The sequence below is a fragment of the Pelobates fuscus genome, chromosome 6 (genome assembly GCF_036172605.1).
Source record: "Pelobates fuscus isolate aPelFus1 chromosome 6, aPelFus1.pri, whole genome shotgun sequence".
NCBI classification, from domain to species: Eukaryota; Metazoa; Chordata; class Amphibia; order Anura; family Pelobatidae; genus Pelobates; species Pelobates fuscus.
The window spans coordinates 147626466-147647438 of record NC_086322.1 but is presented as its reverse complement, the minus strand read 5'-3'; the positions used below and the strand labels follow the sequence as shown (position 1 = coordinate 147647438).

The window sequence follows — 20973 nt, the reverse complement described above, 5'->3', positions numbered from 1 at the left end:
CTCTCTGCACAACACCACTAGCCTCAGTGCCTCTCTGCACAACACCACTAGCCTCAGTGCCTCTCTGCACAACACCACTAGCCTCAGTGCCTCTCTGCACAACACCACTAGCCTCAGTGCCTCTCTGCACAACACCACTAGCCTCAGTGCCTCTCTGCACAACACCACTAGCCTCAGTGCCTCTCTGCACAACACCACTAGCCTCAGTGCCTCTCTGCACAACACCACTAGCCTCAGTGCCTCTCTCCAGGACACCACTAGCCTCAGTGCCTCTCTCCAGGACACCACTACACTCTGAAAGTGCAGAAAATGAATTATGTAGAACAACAGACTGTGCAATATGCCTTTTATCCACAACTCTAAGTCGACCAGATCCTACAGTAATCCATCTGCCATTCCTAGTATGTCTCTGTGGCAGTGGCTTTGCAGCAGTTCCAGCCTGAGTTTGTTTACCAGATAATTTACAAATCTCAGATTTCAAAAATACAATCTCCTGCCTCAAGATAGAGAACTGTCTACAGATTAGACAACAACTAAACCTCCAAAAAGTGGAACGCGAAACAAATGCATAGCAACTATTACACTGAACTAAGTCTGCCATTCCAATGAGATCAATTATTTAAATCAAACGAATCTTAACTTTTTATTTATCCTCCTGAATACCTCAGATTACCTCCAGTTTAATAAGCAGAGGCCTACCCAGGTGTTAAACATTCCTAGTGAATGTTTAACACTATAGCTAGTGTTAATAGCTGATTTACACAGCAATCAATAGCAAGTAGCTACCTAATCCAATCAAATGCCTTATAATTACCAACAGGAAATCAAACCTTGTGCAATCAGTAACCTTTTCCTACAGATGAATCTTACCTGTAACAGTAAAAAAGAAAACTCTTAGCACAACTCTTAGACAGTTGAAGCTTCTGTAAAACTCCCCAGAATATCTCCAACCACAGACACTTAGAAGCAACACTTAGAAGAAGCAACCAAGCTCTATGTTTGTGACATTTCATTTTAATACAGTATCTTTAAAATATCTTTTGTTATATTGGAATTATTCCACCACTGGTCCTTTAGTTATCACTAAACCAGCAGGATCTAGACACATTCAAAGTTAAAGGAACACTATAGCCATCAATTAGCTTAACGATGCAGTTTTGGTGATCATGCCCCTGCAATCTCACTGCTCAATTATCTGCCATTTAGGAGTTAAATCACTTTGTTTGTGCAGCCCTAGGCACATGTTCCTGCATATGGAACTCACACTGAGTTCCTAAAAGTGAGACAATCTTTATACTTTCTTTATTGCACAGTCTGTTTAATGGATCATTTCTTATCTCCTCCACTGTTTATAGCTTCTAGACTTTGCAAAAGCCTCCTATGTTTGAATAAACTTCAATTCACAGAGCAGGAGATAAAAACTTCTAAAGCAAGTTAACTTCTAATTGAAAATGAAACTATTTTCTCCCACTGGCTGTGTCAGTCACATCCAGGAAAGGTGTGGCTAGGGCTGCATAAACAGAAACAAAATGTGATTTAACTCCTAAACGACAGAGAATTGAGCAGTTAGGCTGCAAAGGCATGATTTATTCCCCTTAATTAAGCTAGAGTTGCTTTGGTGACTATAGTGTCCCTTTAAAACAAATACTATATTGAGGCCAGCCAATACATCTAGATCAGCTCATCTGTTCAAAGCATAAAACTTGTAAGTAATGTTAAATGGCTGGAAAGAGCATGGGCAAATTACTGTCTTACCTATTCATACGGACTTGAGTTGCAATTCTATCAAAGCAAAGCGCAATTAAAGAGACATGGGTCACACTTTTATTTAAAGAGTTGTTAGAAGTTCCCTCCACAGATGCTTGCAACAGACACAAATTCACCTAGAAAAAGAAATCATATAATTAACCAGTCAATACAAATAGGCATTAATATTGTTAAGCGTTTGCAGAAATCTATGCTCTCTTTAGATCATGTATTGGGTCATTTATTATTTGTAACCTGTCAATCTGTTTTGTTTACAGTCAATCTGTTTAGTAAAGCAGAAGAGAAAATGTTGATTCCTTAACTCTCAACGCAGGCATCTAACAGAGAAATCCCTGCTCACGCCACGGAAACCCATTTTCACTTCTGTAAAAAAATAGCATTATTTAGTGGATCCAGAATGACAGATGAGCTTTATGCAGTGCTTAAAGTAAGTGCTGCATACAGCCATTTAAATCATTTGACATCACATTAGCTGAGAAATGGAGCTTGGTTGCCTTGATTCTCAGGATGCCAAAACTCAGAGGAAGATCCAAAAGATCTGAAAAAGTCTTGACGGTAACTCTGTGTATGCCCCTTGCCGTTGTGTTCAGTGCTGGACTTTGCCAGCTGCCCAACACTGATCATAACCTTTTGTTGTGAGCATTGTTAAATCCCTGCACACCCCACGGGGAACCATCAGTCGATACATGGGGCTCCCCTCTGTCAGCTGGGGCCATATTTAGTGGACCTAGACTGACAGATTAGCTGCATGAAGCACTCAAAGTGAGAGCTGCACACATCTATTTAAATCCCAGCAGCCAAGCAGCCTGGAGTCTGAGCCTGACCCCAGTTTGATAGGGAACTCCAGGATGTGAAAAGAATTTACAGGGTCTCTGTGAATGCCACCCTGCCGCTTTGCCAGGTACATTGTTTCTGTTTCAATGTTTCGGTTTGTCCTCCTACACCTACAATGTTCAAGGACAGGAAACATTAGCGGTTACAAAAATGACTGACATGGAAGATAGCAGAAAACACAATGTTGTGGATTTCTGCATTTATTTGTTTCAGATCTCATTAATACATATTTGTTAAACAGAAAACTATAATATGAAAAATTCTGTGAAGTGACAGTTCTCCTTTAACACTGGATTAACACATAGCTACACAGGTACCACAGATATTATGAGTATTTCTGCTTTTGTTAGAGGATCACTGTAGGGGCAGGAACACAAACCTGTATTCCTGACCCTATAGCGTTAAAACCACCATCTAGCCCCACCTGGCCCCTCATGCCTCCCTAAATATAGCAAAAATCTTACTGTATTCAAGCCTGAAGCATGCTGCATGCTGTTAGACTCAGAAAAACAAGCAGCCTGCTGACATCATCAGAAGTGGTAGCCTGATCCAAATCACAATGCTTCCCCATAGGATTGGCTGAGACTAACAAAGAGGCAGATCAGGGGCAGAGCCAGTAAAAATTAAACACAGCCCTGGCCAATCAGCATCTCCTCATAGAGATGAATTGAATCAATGAATCTCTATGAGGAAAGTTCAGTGTCTGCATGCAGAGGGAGGAGACACTGAATGTTTGGATGCATTTTAGGCAGCCATGACCCAGGAAGGATCTCTAACAGCTATCTGAGGAGTTGCCAGTGAAATTATCACCAGGCTGTAATGAAAACACAGCAAAAAGCCTGAAGGTAATGATTCTACTCACCATAACAAATCCAATAAGCTGTTGTTCTGGTGACTATAGTGTCCCTTTAAATATATGCTTGAACACTACCTTATTGTGTATTAACAATGCTGCCATGCCAACGTTTAGAAAAAACATTATGCATTTTATGTATTTCAAAACGAATGTTGCATGTTGCTCTTACATCTCCCATTTTTCACACCTCTCATTTATTTCAATTATTTCGAATCTTGCTGACACTGATATTAATTGAAATGATATATCTTACTTTCATTCATCAATCAATGGTATTATTTTATAAAACAAATTTTAAGATCTACCTCTCCATTAATCCCTGAACCGTAAATAAGATAACACTTTAATTCTGCTGTTGTTCTCCTATGCATTGTGGCCAGACACATTAGCATTAATAAATAAAACCAATTAATCACCTACTCTCTTATCCTACAGCTTTTGCTTTCTCATACAAAAAGAAATGTGTCCTTTGTGTGTTACATCCTTCTTCTAAGATTTTATTCATTTTTTAAGATTTTTTTTATTAAACTTCTCATTTTGTAAATGTTTTGGACACATATATAAATTTAAAAAAACAAAAATAAAAACAACAAACCATACATTTCTATAATAATAAAATTATAATATTATAAATACAAATAAATCATTCCACTGGGTGGCGCTCTCACTCAATAATGCACCAAATTAATATTCTTTGTACAGTAAAGGACTGGGAGACAGACTACAACTCAGAGAAAACTAATCAATACCATGGAGTACAGGTGTATTATGGGAGTACAGAGGGTGTTTTTTTATTTTTGGGGGGGGGGGGGGGGGGGGGAGGAATAATAAAAAACAGACATTACACTAACTGTAACTTAAATAATGTAAACATAACCTAACATTTAACTTGCTGGAGTTAAAATTACAACACTAACCTAAGAAGGAAATTCTCCCAAATTTAACCCCTTAAGGACCAAACTTCTGGAATAAAAGGGAATCATGACATGTCACACACGTCATGTGTCCTTAAGGGGTTAAAGGATTGCTAAAATCACCCAGACCATTTCACTTCAACAAAGTGGACTAGGTGTTGTGGTCCTTTAATTTTAATCCTGCAAAGTAAAACTCTGTCAAGTGATGTGGAATCTTATACGAAAGCATTGAATTCAATGCTTTTCTAAAGGAGGCATTTGGTTTTGCGCACACGCGCATCTGTTTCCAATGCTACTCTATGAGGTGCACTGGACTGGCCTTCGGCTCGAGAGCCAGAGCAGGTGGCAGCGCCGATGGAGTCCTGGCGCTGGAATAAAAGTAAGTAAAACCCTTTCCCCCCTAATGAAAACAGGTGTGGGAGGACTTAAAACAAACCTGCAAATAAGGCACTATTGCATTAGGTATACAGGTTTGTATTCGTAACGCTACAGTGTTCCTTTAATCGTCCTGTCAGCCGGCAGGGGAGACCTAATGCGCATGGGGAAAGCATTATTCAATGCTTTCCTATGGGGATTTCGGCGACGCTGGAGGTCCTCATGCATAGCGTGAAGACGTCCAGCATCATTTAAAACACTTTTCGTGTTCTAAGAAGCCAGAAGAGGACTTAACCCTGCAAGGTAATTATTGCAGTTCATGAAAACTGCAATAATTACACTTGCAGGGTTAAGGGTGATGGGAGTTGGCACCCAGACCACTCCAATGGGCAGAAGTGGTCTGGGTGCCTGGAGTGACCCTTTAAGATGTATTAACTTTTTTTTAATTATTATTTATTACAGACTGATAACATAGTTTGTTTTTAACTGCAACACATGAATTTGATAGAGAAATGTAAGGTTGATTTATACATATAGATACACACATACATTGAAATGATATATCTTACTTTCATTCATCAATCAATGGTAGAACTGTTTTATAATTTTTGTTTTATTTTAATCTTCATTACTTTAATTATGTGCGGTTTTTAAAGTCACAAATCTGTATATCTTTAGATAGATAAAGGATATTTGGTAAACACACAAGCAGTAAAGAATGGTATTAGAGTAACACTGTAGAGTCACGTCATATATTACCTTGGGCACTGTAACATTAGCTTGAAGCCCTTTTATTTTCACATTATCCTGTTTTAGCACAGGCTTAGTTTGAGTCTGTCCTGTGTTTGTGCCTCCAGTAACAGGATTTTCTGGCTTGGATAATTTATTATCCTGCTTAGAAGCCTATAAAAGAAACACAAAATAACTTTATATAGACGTGTATTTCCATCTTTTAATAATGCAACATAATAAAAATACTTTCAATTTGCTCTATACATTGTGCTATTTAAAAAAAAATAAAGCATGCATGTTAACTTTGATGTATTTATTTTATGAGCTTTCCTTCCTGATTAACTTTTTTCAGCTCTCTTTGTCTTGTATTCTACCAATGCCCATTTCACAATAACAATTATGATTTAACACCCACGTAACACTGTTTTTATCTGTGGGGTCTTGTTTCTAGGCACATTAGAAAAAGCGCAAAGAAGTGCAGGGCTAATGCTTCAATCAAAGTATCTTTAGCTGTGTGAAAATATGCATTTTTGCCCTTGTGGGATCACATCCACAGTGCTCAGCGCATGTGCAGGCCTGCTTGGCTTGTCTGGCAAATGGTATGTCAGCTCAGCATGCAAGTGTCCAAAGCTGACACAGACAATTTTCACCACATCTCTTTCATGGGTTTGCCATACCCCATCCCACTCCCCCTTTTCATAACTTGCAGTGTTAAGAGGTAAGCTACGTCCAACCTGAAAGCTGACCAACTTCCTACATCCCATTAAGTTTTAGTTTAGTTTTTTTTTAAGTGAGAAAAAAATAACTAAGACTGTTAAATATCAATCACATTATATTGAAATCCGTAAGAGAATCCCATATGGTTAATAAATACCTATACAATAAAATTTAGTGCTGCATTACATTTTACTATATTTGTGTGTTTGGAACAAAAGCGCTCCAGAACATTTTACTATATTTGGCCTCATAAGTGTTGCACTACAATCAGTGATGGCTAACCATCACACCATAAATTGTTTCTGGACTACATTTCCCATGATGCTCAGCTAGCTTTTTAGAGTACGGTCGTGTTGTAGCAGCTGTTGTTACAGAAAAATAGCACTTGCTAAATAGCACTTTTGCACAATCCCTTTTTAGTCATTAAGAAATACCTATATTTGCCAACTAGTAGTTGAAAAATACTACCCTTTAGGCAAGATATAGACAAATAACTTTATCATGCAAGTAAATACAAAAAACACATGATACCCATTTTAATATTTTTTATTGCTGTTCTCTGTGCAACAAAGACTTTCATATGCTCAGCACATACATTATAGATTCCCTGGAAGTCAAGCATAGAGCTCCATTTTTCATACTGATAAGAAAGTGATTTCTGTAAGCAGAAATAGCAATGCTAAGTTCTTTTTTTTCTTGAATGAAAATACAAAGATATTTTTCTGGGAAATACAATCACTTTTTATGGGAACACACATTCATTACAATTCAGCAAAATGCAAATTGGTAACAGAGAGTCACAAGCTCATAACTGTACAGCCAATTAAGATTCACAGCAAGTGTATATTATTAATCGCTAAAATGCAATGGTTATAAAACCTTTGCAACACATTTAAGAGCTACAATAAATACAGTTTAAAAAAAAAAAAAAAATAGTTTTATTGGAAAATGTATTGATGGAAACAAATGCATCTTGTCTTAGGCAGATTTCTACCTCCCTTGTCCTCATGGAAAACTTTATGGGGGGGGGGGGGGGGGGGGAAATACCATTTAGAAATTGAAGTGTATCCTAACCCAACTTGTAGCGGCACTGTCATGCCGAACTTATCTTTTTTTAATTGCTTCTCTCCCTCTATCAGGATCTGTTCTCCGTTTCTTCCTATCTGATCTAGTTTTCTTTTAAACATAAGACAAAGTAGGGAATACTTTGTCTTGTGTATTTTTCCTACGCCTGATCAGTTATGACCAGTGGAGGAGCAAAGTGTGCTCCATTTCCTGTGGTCAGAGCAATTTCGCACAATTCTCACCATTCCTGCCTGTGGATGCTCACTGTTGTAAACCCCTCCCCCACCCAATAAATGGCCCCATGGTGGGGCATCTATTAACTAGTGGGGGAGGGAGGGAATTGTGTCCCATGAGCGGCCAGTGGGGGCCCTAAATGAAAATGGGGGGTCGGGGGACCTATTGTCCTTCCCCCCCGGCCCCTACCCATGAGCGGTGGGTGGGGGTCCTAAATATTCCAATGCTCCCCCCCGGCTCCCACCCATGGCCCCCCAAAAAAAAAAAATTAATTAGCCCTACCTTCCCCCCTCACTCTAAAAATAGTGAGGGGGGAGACAATAAAACTAAATACCTGCAAATAAATAAATAAAAATACTTACCATTTGATGTCTTCTTTTTTTCTAAAACCTTTTTTCAGCTCCAAAAAAGGCCAAATAAAAAACCATAATACCCGTAGAACTTATCAAATGAAGGAAAAAAACAGAGCGCAAAAAGAAATCCGACGGGAAAAAAATAATCCAGATGCTGAAAAAGTAGCCCATCTTCACAGATCTGACAGGTAAGTCTCTGCATTTACCCATGACAGCACTCTGACTCTCATAGTGCTCTGAGTGATTTTGCACAGTGTGGGAAACTTCTTTGGAATTTTCCCATGCTGTGTAATTTGACTCATAACACTCTGGGGTGAGGGGAGTAGGTAGGGCTTATTTAATTTTTTTGGGTGGGAGGGTGACTAGGAGCTTGGGGACCCCTAGTCACCTGGACATTTTTACACTTATCCCCCACCTGTTGCCCATTGGTGGGGGCAGGACAATAGGTCACCTCCCGCTAATTTAAGGGCCCCCACCCGCCGCTCACAAGTGGGGCCCAGGGGGATAAGAATAGGTCCCTCCCCATTTTCATTTAGGGCCCCCACCCTTCGCCCATGGGTGGGAGTATGGTAGGGAAGGACAGTAGGTGGCTTTTTTTTTTTTACAACAGTGAGAAGCCACAGGCTGCTTACTGTTTAGTAGACATGCCCCTACTCACGGCACAGTGAGTAGTGGCATTCGGGTCTCCCATATGCTAATATTGATCCCCACAGAGTGAGGGAAGACATGGAGGGGGCTTAGGAAGTGGCGGGGAGCACTGCTCCCTGCCGCTTTTATTTTTACATTTTACATGGAGGGAGCGGTGTGCTGGTAGCTCCCTCCTTGTACTAAACTGAACAAACTAACAAACACTGATATTTGGTGCTTGTTTGTTCATCTGAAATTTATATTCATTTGTCTTTCTGATAAATAAATGGACAAAATCCCATAGCGAATGCCCAAGTGTTTAACTGGCATGCGTGGGAATTTCACAGCGTTATCAAGTGTGGGCAGATGACGTGTCCCACAGGGACTTCATCTACCCACACAAAGATGGCGGTGCCCAGGACCTAGGTCCAGGCACAAAATGAAGATTAAAAAATAGGTAATATGGGGGGCTTATGGGCATTTGGGGGTGAATAGGGGGACAATTAGATGAAGTGGAGTCGGGAGGGGGGTTAGAAAAACTGGATTCGGCCATGACAGTGCTGCTTTAGTCAAGTAGGGAGCAGTAATCCATGTGTTTGCTGTAAGAGACACCTGTTTCACTTGCTCCTGGCGCCGTCAAAAATGTGTAGTATTGAAGGCTTACTGGAAGGCAATACATATCTCCCAACTATTTAGTAAAGGCAGTGTCTGTTTTAGTCCTAAATCCCTCTTGTCCCCCTTTCTAGCAGCTCTATATTATCGGATGTGTCAGAGTGTATAAAAAAAGTCCTACATCAATAATACTCACAGTAATATGTATTTAAGTTTCAAGAAATGTCTTTAGAAATCAGTCTGTATAAATCAAGATACATTGCTCTTGTTCTAAATCACATTTTAGTAGCATACATTGCATAAATAAATTGCAGTAAAATATCTGGCCTGGTCACACCACCAAAAATGTCACTCTTTGCCCTCTTGAAAAGAGTGTAGGCTATGGCCATAAATTAACTGTTGCTTGGGCAAAATACATGTTATAATGCATTTAGGGCTCCATAAAAAAAGTCTAGGTAATCTTCTAGTTGGTCTCCAGAAATCTAGCACTACAAATATCTATGGTAGGAAACTCCGTTATCATCATTTGTAGCAATGCAGACATTTTCAGTTAAAGGTCAGTTGTGAATGTTTAAGGGGTTAGCACGCTGCAGGAGCCATCCCCCCGTTATATTTAAAACCGTTCTCAAGTGATCTGAAACAAATCAACGGTTACACAAGCACCACTGCCAGAACTGCTAAACAAGTAATCTAAACTAATCAGTGCTGTCAAGCTTTTGACCAAATTGACTTTGCTAATTCGAAAGTGGAACATCCATATTGGTAATCCACTGGAGTATGCTGCAGGCATTTGTAGAGACCCTAGGTATGTGTCAAACTGCTTGAAAACAGCTTGACATAGTGCAGTGGACAGCATCCACCGCCTTCAAGAACAATAACAACACACTTTACAGTGCTCAGCTCCCCTTTAACATACAGAAGTGACTGATTTGTGTGCACAGCTTGTAGAGATATAGAAAATGTTAACTTTTAATTCACAATATCCTATTTAATTTTACAGATTTAAAATTTTTTTATGAAAAATAGGACACCATCATGTAGTAAATATAAGTCTTACATTTTCTGAGAAAGCAGTCTTGCTATTCTGCACGGCTTCAGCTAGCACCTTTGCATGCAAGTCATCTACAATTGTAGCTGGATGTCGAGTACTGGTAAAATGCACCATTGCCTCTATGTACCTGTGGGACCACAAAATAATATACACCAACAATGATATACTGACATAACTTATTATTAAGCAGAAAAAAATGATGGATGGATGGCTAGATAGATTTAGGCATGCATGTTGAAGTGAAGCATAAGTACAATATATAAAATATAAAAGCCTGCTCATTTAGATTTTATACAACTGTATGGAAAGAAATATATAATATCCCCTCCACCCCCACTATTTTAGAAACATTGATTATTATGTCATTCTGCCGATAGAAGAGGCAGTGGAATACCTGTCTAAGGCTTCTGCTACCAGAGGGCTGAGGACCACATCCACGGTTCCCTTCACTTCCACTATTGCTGTTGTCCGTGTATGCGAAAGAGGTTGGTCCATGGTCCACTCTTCTGTTAGTGTCTCATCATCTGTATTCTCAACAGATTTCTTCTCCAAGGGAGTGTATGGTGTGCTGGAGTAGAAACAGCACTTTAATATTACATTACTTCCATCAAACCATTATCATTAATTCCTCAGAGGGAATGAGATAGATTGGGGGACGAGGCACTTAAATGACAGATAAAAATTAATGCAGATAAATGCAAAATTATGCACTTTGGCACTATGGCACTAGAAAAAGTGCAAAGCCAGGCTACAAAATTAATAAAAGGATAGGAACATTTTAGTTATGAAGAAAAGTTACAAATTTAAAGGATCACTATAGGGTCAGGAACACAAACATGTATTCCTGACTATAGAGTGCTAAACCCAACCATTTAGGTGGCTTGCCCACTTGCCCCTCCCCAACCCCCCTTTGCCCCCCAATAAAAGTTTAAAACTCAACCTTATTTCCAGCGCTGCGCAGGTCTGCCGGCACTGGCTCCACCCCCCTTTGTGATATCATCAAAATGGCAGATTTATTGCCAATCCAATGACTGGCTAAAATCGGCACGGGGCGGGCTAAATGCTGTTTTGGCTAATCAGGGCCTCCTCCCAGAAATGCATTGAATCAATGCATCTCTATGAGGAAAATTCAGCGTCTCCATGAAGAGAGTGGGGGCGCTGAACGGCAGGGCTGCTTACTGTGCAGCACTGAGCCAGGAAGCCCCTCCAGTGGCTATCTAAGGAGTGGCCACTTGGAAGTGTCCTTAAGGGCAATGTAAACACTGCCTTTTCTCTGAAAAGGCAGTGTTTACATGAAAATGCCTGAAGGCAATGATTATACTCACCAGAACAACCACATTAAGCTGTAGTTGTTCTGGTGACTATAGTGTCCCTTTAACCCCTTAAGGACACATGACATGTGTGACATGTCATGATTCCCTTTTATTCCAGAAGTTTGGTCCTTAAGGGGTTAAAGCTCTTTAGTTTAGAAAAACAGCACGTCAGAGAGGATATGATAGCATTATACAAATATATTCGGGGCCAATACAAACCACTGTCTGGGAATCTATTCATAATCAGGATTATACTAGGCTAGAAGAAAGGATATTTAGTCTAAGGCAAAGAAAAGGAAAAGGGTTTTACAGTAAGAACAATAAGGATGTGAAATTTGCTACCTGAAGAGGTGGTTTTAACAGAGTCTTTACAGATGTTCAAACAGAAACTGGATGAATACTTGCTATAACATAATATTCAGGGATACATTCTTTTTAATATTTGGGGGCAATAGCTTCTTGATCCAATGATAAATCTGACTGCCATTCTGGGGACAAGAAGGAATATTTTCCTAGTTTCTTCCAAAATTTGAAAGCTTTGTTGCCTTCTTTTGGACCAACAGCACAAACAGATGTGAGAAAGGCTGAACTTGATGCACGCATGTCTCTTTTCAGGATATGTAACTATGTAACTAAACAGATTTCATATACATTTATGTTGCTCAGGGTTATCATACAGACATTTTCCCATGAAACCACAACTAACATAGGTATCATAATTTCATCCTAACAGAATGAGAACAGTTTCTCCATTTATGTTAGGACGCAATTGGGGATCTTGTTCGGATCTGAATTTCATTCAAATGAATAAAATTCCGATCTATTCGTGCCGCAGCTGCATTTTGCAGTCGCTTAGTAGATTGCTCCCTAATTCCCACGGTATTAGGGAGCTATCTACCAAAAGGTTGAAAGACCAACATTGGTATTTTAGGGAAATTTACTAAATTACAAATTTACTAATACTACTAGACATGCCCTTACTACTATACCGTGGCTGCGCCGCGAAAAGGGGCATTCAGGAGATTTTAATCTCCTTTATGCTAATATGGGGTTTATATTGAGGGAGGACACGGAGGGGGCTTAGGAAGTGGCAGGGAGCACTGCTCCTAGACGCTTCTATTTTTACATATTAGAAGGAGGGAGCTGCGCGCCGGTAGCTCCCTCCTTGTAATAAACCAAACTAATGAACGAAAAGGTTCTCGTTCATTCGTTTAAAATTTCCATTCATTTATTTGTCTTTCTGACGAATGGATAAAATTCCTGTTTGCATGCCCAAGTGTTTAACTGGGCATGCGCGGAAATGTTACAGCGCTATCTAGTGTGGGCAGATGACGTGTCCCACAGGGTCTTCATCTACCCACACAAAGATGGTGGTACCCAGTCCAGGCACGAAATAAAGATGCAAAAATAGATAAGATGGGGGTTTATGGGCATTTGTGGGTGACTAGGGGGGACAATTACATGTAGTGGAGTCGGGAGGAGGGTTAAAAAAAATAAATAAAAAGAGACGGTATTTGTCCATGACAGTGCCGCTTTAAAATGGAATTTCTTTTCCCAAATACACACTTAAGTTTTAGGCACCATTGTTTTAGTTAATGACTGGATTAGGTTCTTTTAATCTAAGGATACCACACAATATAGCTAGACCGAACCTCTCAAGTTCTAGACAAGTCAAGCTACATTATTTTACTATCACATGTGCATTCAATTTTCTAATCTAAGGGCAACATATATAACATGAGATGAATACGTGATCATAATATCAGTAATTTACCTGGAGCAGGACCCCATAAGTTGCATCCCTCGATCAAGCAAAGCGTTTGCTGAAAGGCCTTGTTTTACAACCTTGAGGTGAAAAGTTAAGGGACATTAATGCTTTTGGACTCATGGACTGAAATCAACTGCAAAATGTGACGTGCATAAATGTATTGTAAAAACAAAACAACAAAATAAACTCAACTTTTTACAGTCTAGAGTCTAGACCAATGATTATAATGGGGACACTACAGAGCCTTAGATGGAAGTTTTCTCTTTATATGTGTTTAAAGTAACATTCCAAACACCATAGCTGGTGCCCTGGTGGTTTTAAGGTTACAAAAAACAAAACAGAAAACAACTGATCAGAAAATGAATGTGCAAAATAAAAACATTGTGCTTTCATTAAGATACTTTGAACATTTGAAAAGTGCAGAGTCAGCATTTCTGCTACAGTAAGCTAGAAAATAAAGAAAAAAAAACACACTCTTCATACATAATTAATCTATTGAAAAAAGCTGGTTTAACAAATAAGGTGGTTTTATGTGATCGCCAGCATTTCAGATTCTGTGAAGTTTTCTATATGTTCTGGAATAAATGAATTCTATTTATTAATCTATTCCATCACTAGAGAAAATATTCTATTATATGGAAAAATGATTTGTTTAACCTCGATCACTGTAGTATTTCATTTAAGGAACAACATTGTTTCATACCTTGAAGGTGGGAACACAAAGCTGGTCATATGACGTGGAACTCTCTTCACTGGTTGGAGTGTCAAGGTCCAGAGGACGATGCAATGAAGATTTCGAAGTCCGTTTATTAGTTGGGTGTTTTACTGACCAATTGAAAACCTGGAATTGGCTCAAATAATTCTGATAGCAGGACATTAAGGGCTGCTGATCATTTTGTTCATTTTCGGCAGGTTTTTCAGCCTCCATAGCATATAAATGTTCAAGAGTTTCTTCTTCCCCTCCCAAAGCAGAAACAAATGAGGCTTGAGATGCATGAGTTCTGATTGGCAGCGTCCTTGGGTCTAGTCTAGTTTCTCCTTGAGTTGTTCCAGTCAAAGGACCTTCAACGCTGTGATAAATTGAGCCCCTACTGTAATCAATTGTCTGTGTTTGTTTTTTCCGTCTTTTTCTCCCTGGATACGTTCCTGGGCCTTCGTCACTGCTGATAGGTTCAAACTCTTCTGCAGCAGAAAAGTAAGCTTCACTATCAGCCATAGACATACTAGAGTCCATTGAACGATATTGGTGGAATGAAGTTGAATCTGCAGATGGAGTGTATGGAAAGGACCCAAAGCTTCTCCTCTGTTTTGGAGAGTCCAGAACATTTTCATCACTACGGGAGACATCACTACTGAACTGAACTCCAACAGGGACAGGTGGCTTGTCTCCATAGAAAGCAGCAGAGAGACTTTTTGTGCTTCCAAGACGAGTCGAACATACAGATGCCTGACGCTTTAGAGGAGATCGGAGAGGAGAATGGACAACTTTATCCTGAGAGATTGGGGATACAGGACTGCTTGCTGAAGCTTCAACTGGAACACTAAAACAAAAACTACTTTACAAAGCTAGCAAATAATTATTCACCCATCATGCACTTTAATCAGTCTTGGCATTTGAAAAGATTTACGTTTATTGCCAACATGTCCTATGATGTATTTCAAAAAAGTTTCACACAAATACTTTGAGTGAATATTATACTAACCTGTACAAGTATTTATATAATTTGTAGAGTACCAACACACTACGTAGTTCTGGATGACAGGTTAGAGCAAAACAAATAATATTAAACAAGCTGAGGTAAACTTAAAGGAACACTACAAGGTCAGGAATACAAACCCGTATCTCTGACCTTAGAGTGTGAAAAACACCATCTAGCCTCCCTGCCCCTCTAAATATAGTGAAATATCACCTTTATTCCAGTCTGCTGGTGATGGCTCTGCCCCTAATCTGCTTCCTTGGCTGATATCATCAGAAGTGATTATGTTAGCCAAGCACAATGCTTTCCAATAGAATTGGCTGAGACTGTAAAGGAGGCAGATCAGGGGCAAAGCCCGCACAAGTCCAACACAGTCTGGCCAATCAGCATCTGCTCACAGAGCTCCATTAAATCAATGCATCTCTATGAGGAAAGTTCAGTGTCTGCATGCAGAGGGTGGAGATACTGAATGTCAGTGCTGCCCCTCTAGTAGCCATCTGAGGAGTGGCCAGTGGACTTATGCCTAGGCTGTAATGTAAACACTGCCTTCTCTCTGAAAAGATGGGGTTTACTGCAAAAAGCCTGAAGCTAAATTTTACTCCTTTGGGTCCAATTAATACAAATGACAAGAAGTTATCGATGAGTATTTAGAAGCAAATCTGAACTCTATTAAAATCCACAGAATGGAATACAAGTGAATTAATGTAACTATGCCACAGCTTCATTTTTACCAAGTTAAACAAATTAACTGTGAATAAATTTTTCTGCAGTTAGTAATATAGCAAAATATTAGAAAACAAACACATTAAAAATAAAATAGGATTTCTGCAACAAATCAAAAACCAAAAAGTAAATGAACTATCAACCTTCCATGGGATTCCTGTGACTTCGCTCTAGGTGGGAATTCGATTTGTCCAATAGATTCCTCATTGACAGAAGGAGGACTGTCCTTTTCCCCAGCCAGTAGAGGAAGAGCAGCACTGCAGCTACTATTCTCCTCAGACGATGATGAACTGTGAGAACGCAATGGGACCTGCAGACTCAGATGCTGGGCTTTCTTCTCAGTCTCTATTGACACAGACCTCGGGTCCCACTCTTTCTTTCTGATGCCATTATTCTTACCTTAAAAAGAAGCATGGTAGTAATTATTTTCTCTCTTTTCTTTCTTTTTTTTTTATTCCCTAAATTTTAATTCCCTAAAACATAACTGAAGCAGCTGAAACATACAAATAACTTCTGATCATCACAAAAAAGGGTTTAGCTTGATATTAGTGACATGAGTAAGTACAGCCTATATTTTACTTTAACATCATTAAAGATTTGTGTTTTTAAACCCTTTTCAGAACCACTGAAAGCCCAGAGGAGCTGCCTGCAGATGAATTAAATCACATTTGTCAGTACAGGGTCATGGTTATGATGTCCTTAGGACACATTCAGTATGTAACTGCAAGAACCAAAACAGTTAACAGAAATTGACTTATCACACACTCAATGTCATATTATAGATTTGTTATGATTATATTATGTTATGATTATACATATTTTTGTAAGAGCAACGTTATCACACAACGTATGGTTTGATTTACCTTCTACTTTTGGAGCTTCCTTGGTTATTATCCATTCACTAGGCTGCAGCAAGGACTGCCCATAAAACATGTCCGACTCTGAACTCATGTTGGAGTAGGCTGAGCTGCTTGAAGGAGTCAGCTCTTCCAATCGGAAAAAATCTAGACCTGTTGCTGTACCACCAAAGAACCTGCAGCCTCCCAGGCAGCCACACTTATTACGGCTTCTTTTGTTTTTCACAGCATCATCAGGCCACAGGAACCAAAGCCTGCCATGTGACGAAAGAACAAATATTCCTATTAACTATAATGAAACTAGTTGCTCAAAAAACAATGGAAAAAAGAGGAATGAATTGAATGTGGCTAAATAGTAATGTCTGACAATGTGACCAAGGGTGCCTAATAAGAGTTTAAACTGTTGCATAGTTTTTACATGCATGTCTTACTACATTTTGTCACAACTATGTATCTACAACACAATGTGGTGGTTCCAAGTCAACACACATTTCTTATTTTAAAAACGAAAGAAAACTAGAGTAAACAGAATCGCACAAATGCACACATAGCAAAGACCTCATTTCCTTTTGGGATTTTATGTTTAAAAACAAGCTTCACAATGGATGCTAATGCATGCTCAAAAATGTGAGGGGAAAAACAAGTAAGATGAATATTTTCTCTACTTATTCATACCCATTATTTTACAGATACTGAATGGTTTATGAATAGCCCTTCACATGAGGCTTTGCACTGCCACCTCTATTCTCAGGCTGAGATTATCAAGACTGATGATTTAAGGCAGCTGATCCAATGCTTCCCCTATGGAAGCATTTGGAGGTCAGAGTTCATGGTCAGCAAATCGCAAGCTGCACCAATCAAATATTCTCTATGAGCAGCATCTGATTGAGAACAGATTGAGACTGCCACTAGCGGTGCAATCATACCGATGTTGTATCTACTAAATGACAATGTTTTAGATTGCAGGGTTAGGACTAAAATTAACCTAATTGAGATGAAGTGGTCTGGGTGCATTAATTGTCCTTTCATTAAAACCTTAAAATACACATATTTGCCATAACTAAATGGACAAATAATCAGCTTAAAGGGACACTATAGTCACCAGAACAACTACAGCTTATTGTATTTGTTCTGGTGAGTAGAATCATTACCTTCAGGCTTTTTGCTGCAAGCCCTGTCTTTTCAGATAAAATGCAGTGTTTACATTACAGCCTAGTGATAACTTCACTGGCCACTCCTCAGATGGCTGTTAGAGATCCTTCCTGGGTCATGGCTGCCTAAGATGCATCCAAACATTCTAATTTAATTTACAAAGCACAAAAAAAATAAAATAAAATAAAAACATGAACAACAACAAAACACTAGCACTCAACATTATTTATATATTATAATCATTTTATAAAACACCAAACTGTTAAATGCATACATCTCTGACTTTACTTGCATTCTGTGTGCATTTCCCTGACCATTACACCAACATGGACTTTAATGACATCACATTCTAGATACATATATATTAATATGCAGTTGGTCCCCTCCTATGCAACTATAACAGCTTCTACTCTTCTGGGATATTGGAGTGTTTCTGTGGAAGTTTTTGTCCATTCACCAAGTAGAGCATTTGTGAGGTCAGGCACTGATGTAGGTTGAAAAGACCTGATTCTCATTCTCCGTTCCAGTTGATTCCAAAGGTGTTCGATGGGATTGAGGTCAGGGTTCTGTGTGGCCAGTCAAGTTCTTCCACACCAAACTCATCCAACCAACCAAGTCTTTATGGACCATGCTTTGTGCATAGGGGCACAATTATGCTGGAATAGAAAAGGGCCTTGCACAATCTGTTCCCACAAAGTTGGAACACAAGTTGCCCAAAATGTTTTGGTATGCTTTAGCATTACGATTTCCCTTCAGTGGAAATAAGGGGCCCAGCCCCTGAAAAACAATATACCTGTATATGTAACACCCCACCTAAGAGGAATCCCTAGGATATATTTTACTCACAGAGGGTAACCTACTGATTTTAAGTTGCTGAACAGTATGAAACTTTTAAAGTCTAACGACAATGATCTGAAATTAATGACCCCCCACCTAAAAGGAATCCTGGGGAAATAGTCACTGTCTATTGATTACAAAGGGTTAACCAACCATCAGCATATAGGTATGAGGAACAAAAGCAAAGTAGATCCAAGTCACTCTTGCTTAACGTGGTTATGGTGAGTGAAAAACATTGTTCACAAAGGGTTGACCAACTATTAGAATTGCTAAGCACTATAGGACCTATGAAATAAAACGACAATATATTGAAATCAATAACCCCCCCCCCCACCTAAGAGGAATCCCCAGCATATATTTTATTCACAAAGCGTTAACTAACTGAATGTAAGTTGCTGAGCAATATGAAACTTTTTAAGTCTAACGAAAATGATTTGAAATCAATAACCCCCCACCTGAAAAGAATCCTGGGGAAATAGCAGCTAAACCTTCATAGAAAGTTACTAAAAATAAATCGACTTCAAGGTCGCTATCTGAAAAAATGACTAAAATGAAGGCTGAAAGCTACTAACTGAATATTCAAGAAAAAAAAAAAAAAAACCTGATAAGGAAAAGCTGAGCCCTACATGCTGGCTAGAAAGTAGTCCTTAACTACACCACATTAAAGAGAGTTTCCCCTCAGACGATAGCGCTGTAGTAGCGCCGAAAAGTGCGTCAGGCTCACTCTCAACTTTTTAATGCGCTGCCTATTTTTTTCATCCCTATGGATAGTTTATGAGGGGTTTTGAATAATACCTATGAGGGGAAACTCTCTTTAATTTTTCACTCACCATAACCACTGTAAGCAAGAGTGATTTTGATCTATTTAAATTTTGTTCTTCCGACCTCCAATTATAGAATTTTTAAGCAGCCTTCATTGCTACATAACTCCTTTGTCAGACTTCAAAAGTTTCATACTGCTCAGCAACTTACATTCAGTTAGTTAACCCTTTTTGAGCAAAATATATCCTAGGTAGGGGGTTACTGATTTTAATATTTTGTCGTGTAATGTCATAGGTCCTATAGTACTTAGCAATTCTAATAGTTGGTTAACCCTTTGTGAACTATATGTTTTTCCCTCACCATAACCACTTTAAGCAAGAGTGACTTGGATCTACTTTACTTTTGTTCCTCCTACTTATATTCTGATAGTTGGTTAACCCTTTGTGAACAATAGACAGTGACTATTTCCCCAGGATTCCTTTTAGGTGGGGGTCATTGATTTCAAACCATTGTAGTTAGACTTTAAAAGTTTCATACTGCTCAACAACTTACAACTAGTTGGTTAATTCTTTGTGAGTGAAATATATCCTAGGGATTCCTCTTAAGTGGGGGGGTTACTGATTTCAATATATTGTTGTTTTATTTCATAGGTCCTATAGTGCTTAGCAATTCTAATAGTTGGTTAACTCTTTGTGAACAATATGTTTTTCACTCACCATAACCACTTCAAGCAAGAGTGACATGGATCTACTTTACTTTCGTTCCTACTACCTATTTTCTGATAGTTGGTTAACCCTTTGTGAACAATATATTTTTAATTTACCATAACCACTTTTAACAAGAGCGATTTTGATCTATTTAACTTTTGTTCCTCCTACCTCTAATTATAGAAATTTTAAGCAGCCTTCATTTCTACAGAACTCCTTCTACCCCTCTTACATTGCAGAGCTTATTGGCTTCTGTTCTCTACTCTGTGTATATTTATAAGTTTCCTTTTCTGTTGTGGTTTTGCTATATATTTTTAATTATTATCTAATAAACTGAATTTTTAAATCATATTGAATAATACATACTATCCATATAGGGACTTCTTTGTGTCCATTGGACATTTTCTGTATACAATTGATCTAATTCTTAGGGTTACCCCCTTTGAAGTCCCTTTACACACTCCAGGCCCCCTTTTGGAGGTCTTCTCTTTTTTTGTTTTTTTTAAACTTAAACATACAATGTGCTGCTTGAGCACTTGGTGCCCCCTGCTCTGTGACTTTACGTGTCCTTTTGCTTTGTGGCTGAGTTGCTGCTGTTACTAAACACTTCTATTTTTCAATAATACCTCTTACAGCTGACCGTGAAATATCTAGCAGGGATGACATTTCACAAACTAATTACAAAGATTGGCAAAAAATTGCATGCTTGAATTCACTGACCTCTTCAGAATCAGAATAACCATTTTTTTTCATAAATGTTTGTAAATGCATACTGCATGATTTGGTGCTTGATTTTATACACTTGTGGCAATGGGTCTAATTGTAAGGAGCCGTGTCCCAATACTTTTGTCCAAAAAGTGTATGTTAGATGATCAAATCGATCCACAGAAACACAAGTTTGAAATATTGTGCAGTAATGTGGGGGCCCAAAAAGAAACAGGGAGAAGATGGACATGCACATACAGACAGAATGTATATTCACTAAACTTTTAATGGAGTTTAGGGATTGCGTTTAGGAAG

At 38.8% G+C, this 20973-nt stretch overlaps 1 protein-coding gene across 11 annotated transcripts in view; it reads right to left on the bottom strand.

The window, feature by feature from the left end:
• BLTP1 (bridge-like lipid transfer protein family member 1) overlaps window positions 1-20973 on the bottom strand; it is a 261114-nt gene that overhangs the window by 97355 nt on the left and 142786 nt on the right. For all 11 annotated transcript variants that reach the window (XM_063458398.1, XM_063458399.1, XM_063458403.1 and 8 more), the window contains exons 26-33: window positions 16502-16749; window positions 15782-16037; window positions 13922-14759; window positions 13225-13295; window positions 10532-10705; window positions 10144-10264; window positions 5506-5649; window positions 1756-1883 (exon numbers count right to left, since the gene is read on the bottom strand). In XM_063458398.1, the coding sequence (XP_063314468.1) occupies window positions 1756-1883; window positions 5506-5649; window positions 10144-10264; window positions 10532-10705; window positions 13225-13295; window positions 13922-14759; window positions 15782-16037; window positions 16502-16749 (1980 nt within the window). The remainder of the gene's footprint in view (window positions 1-1755; window positions 1884-5505; window positions 5650-10143; window positions 10265-10531; window positions 10706-13224; window positions 13296-13921; window positions 14760-15781; window positions 16038-16501; window positions 16750-20973) is intronic.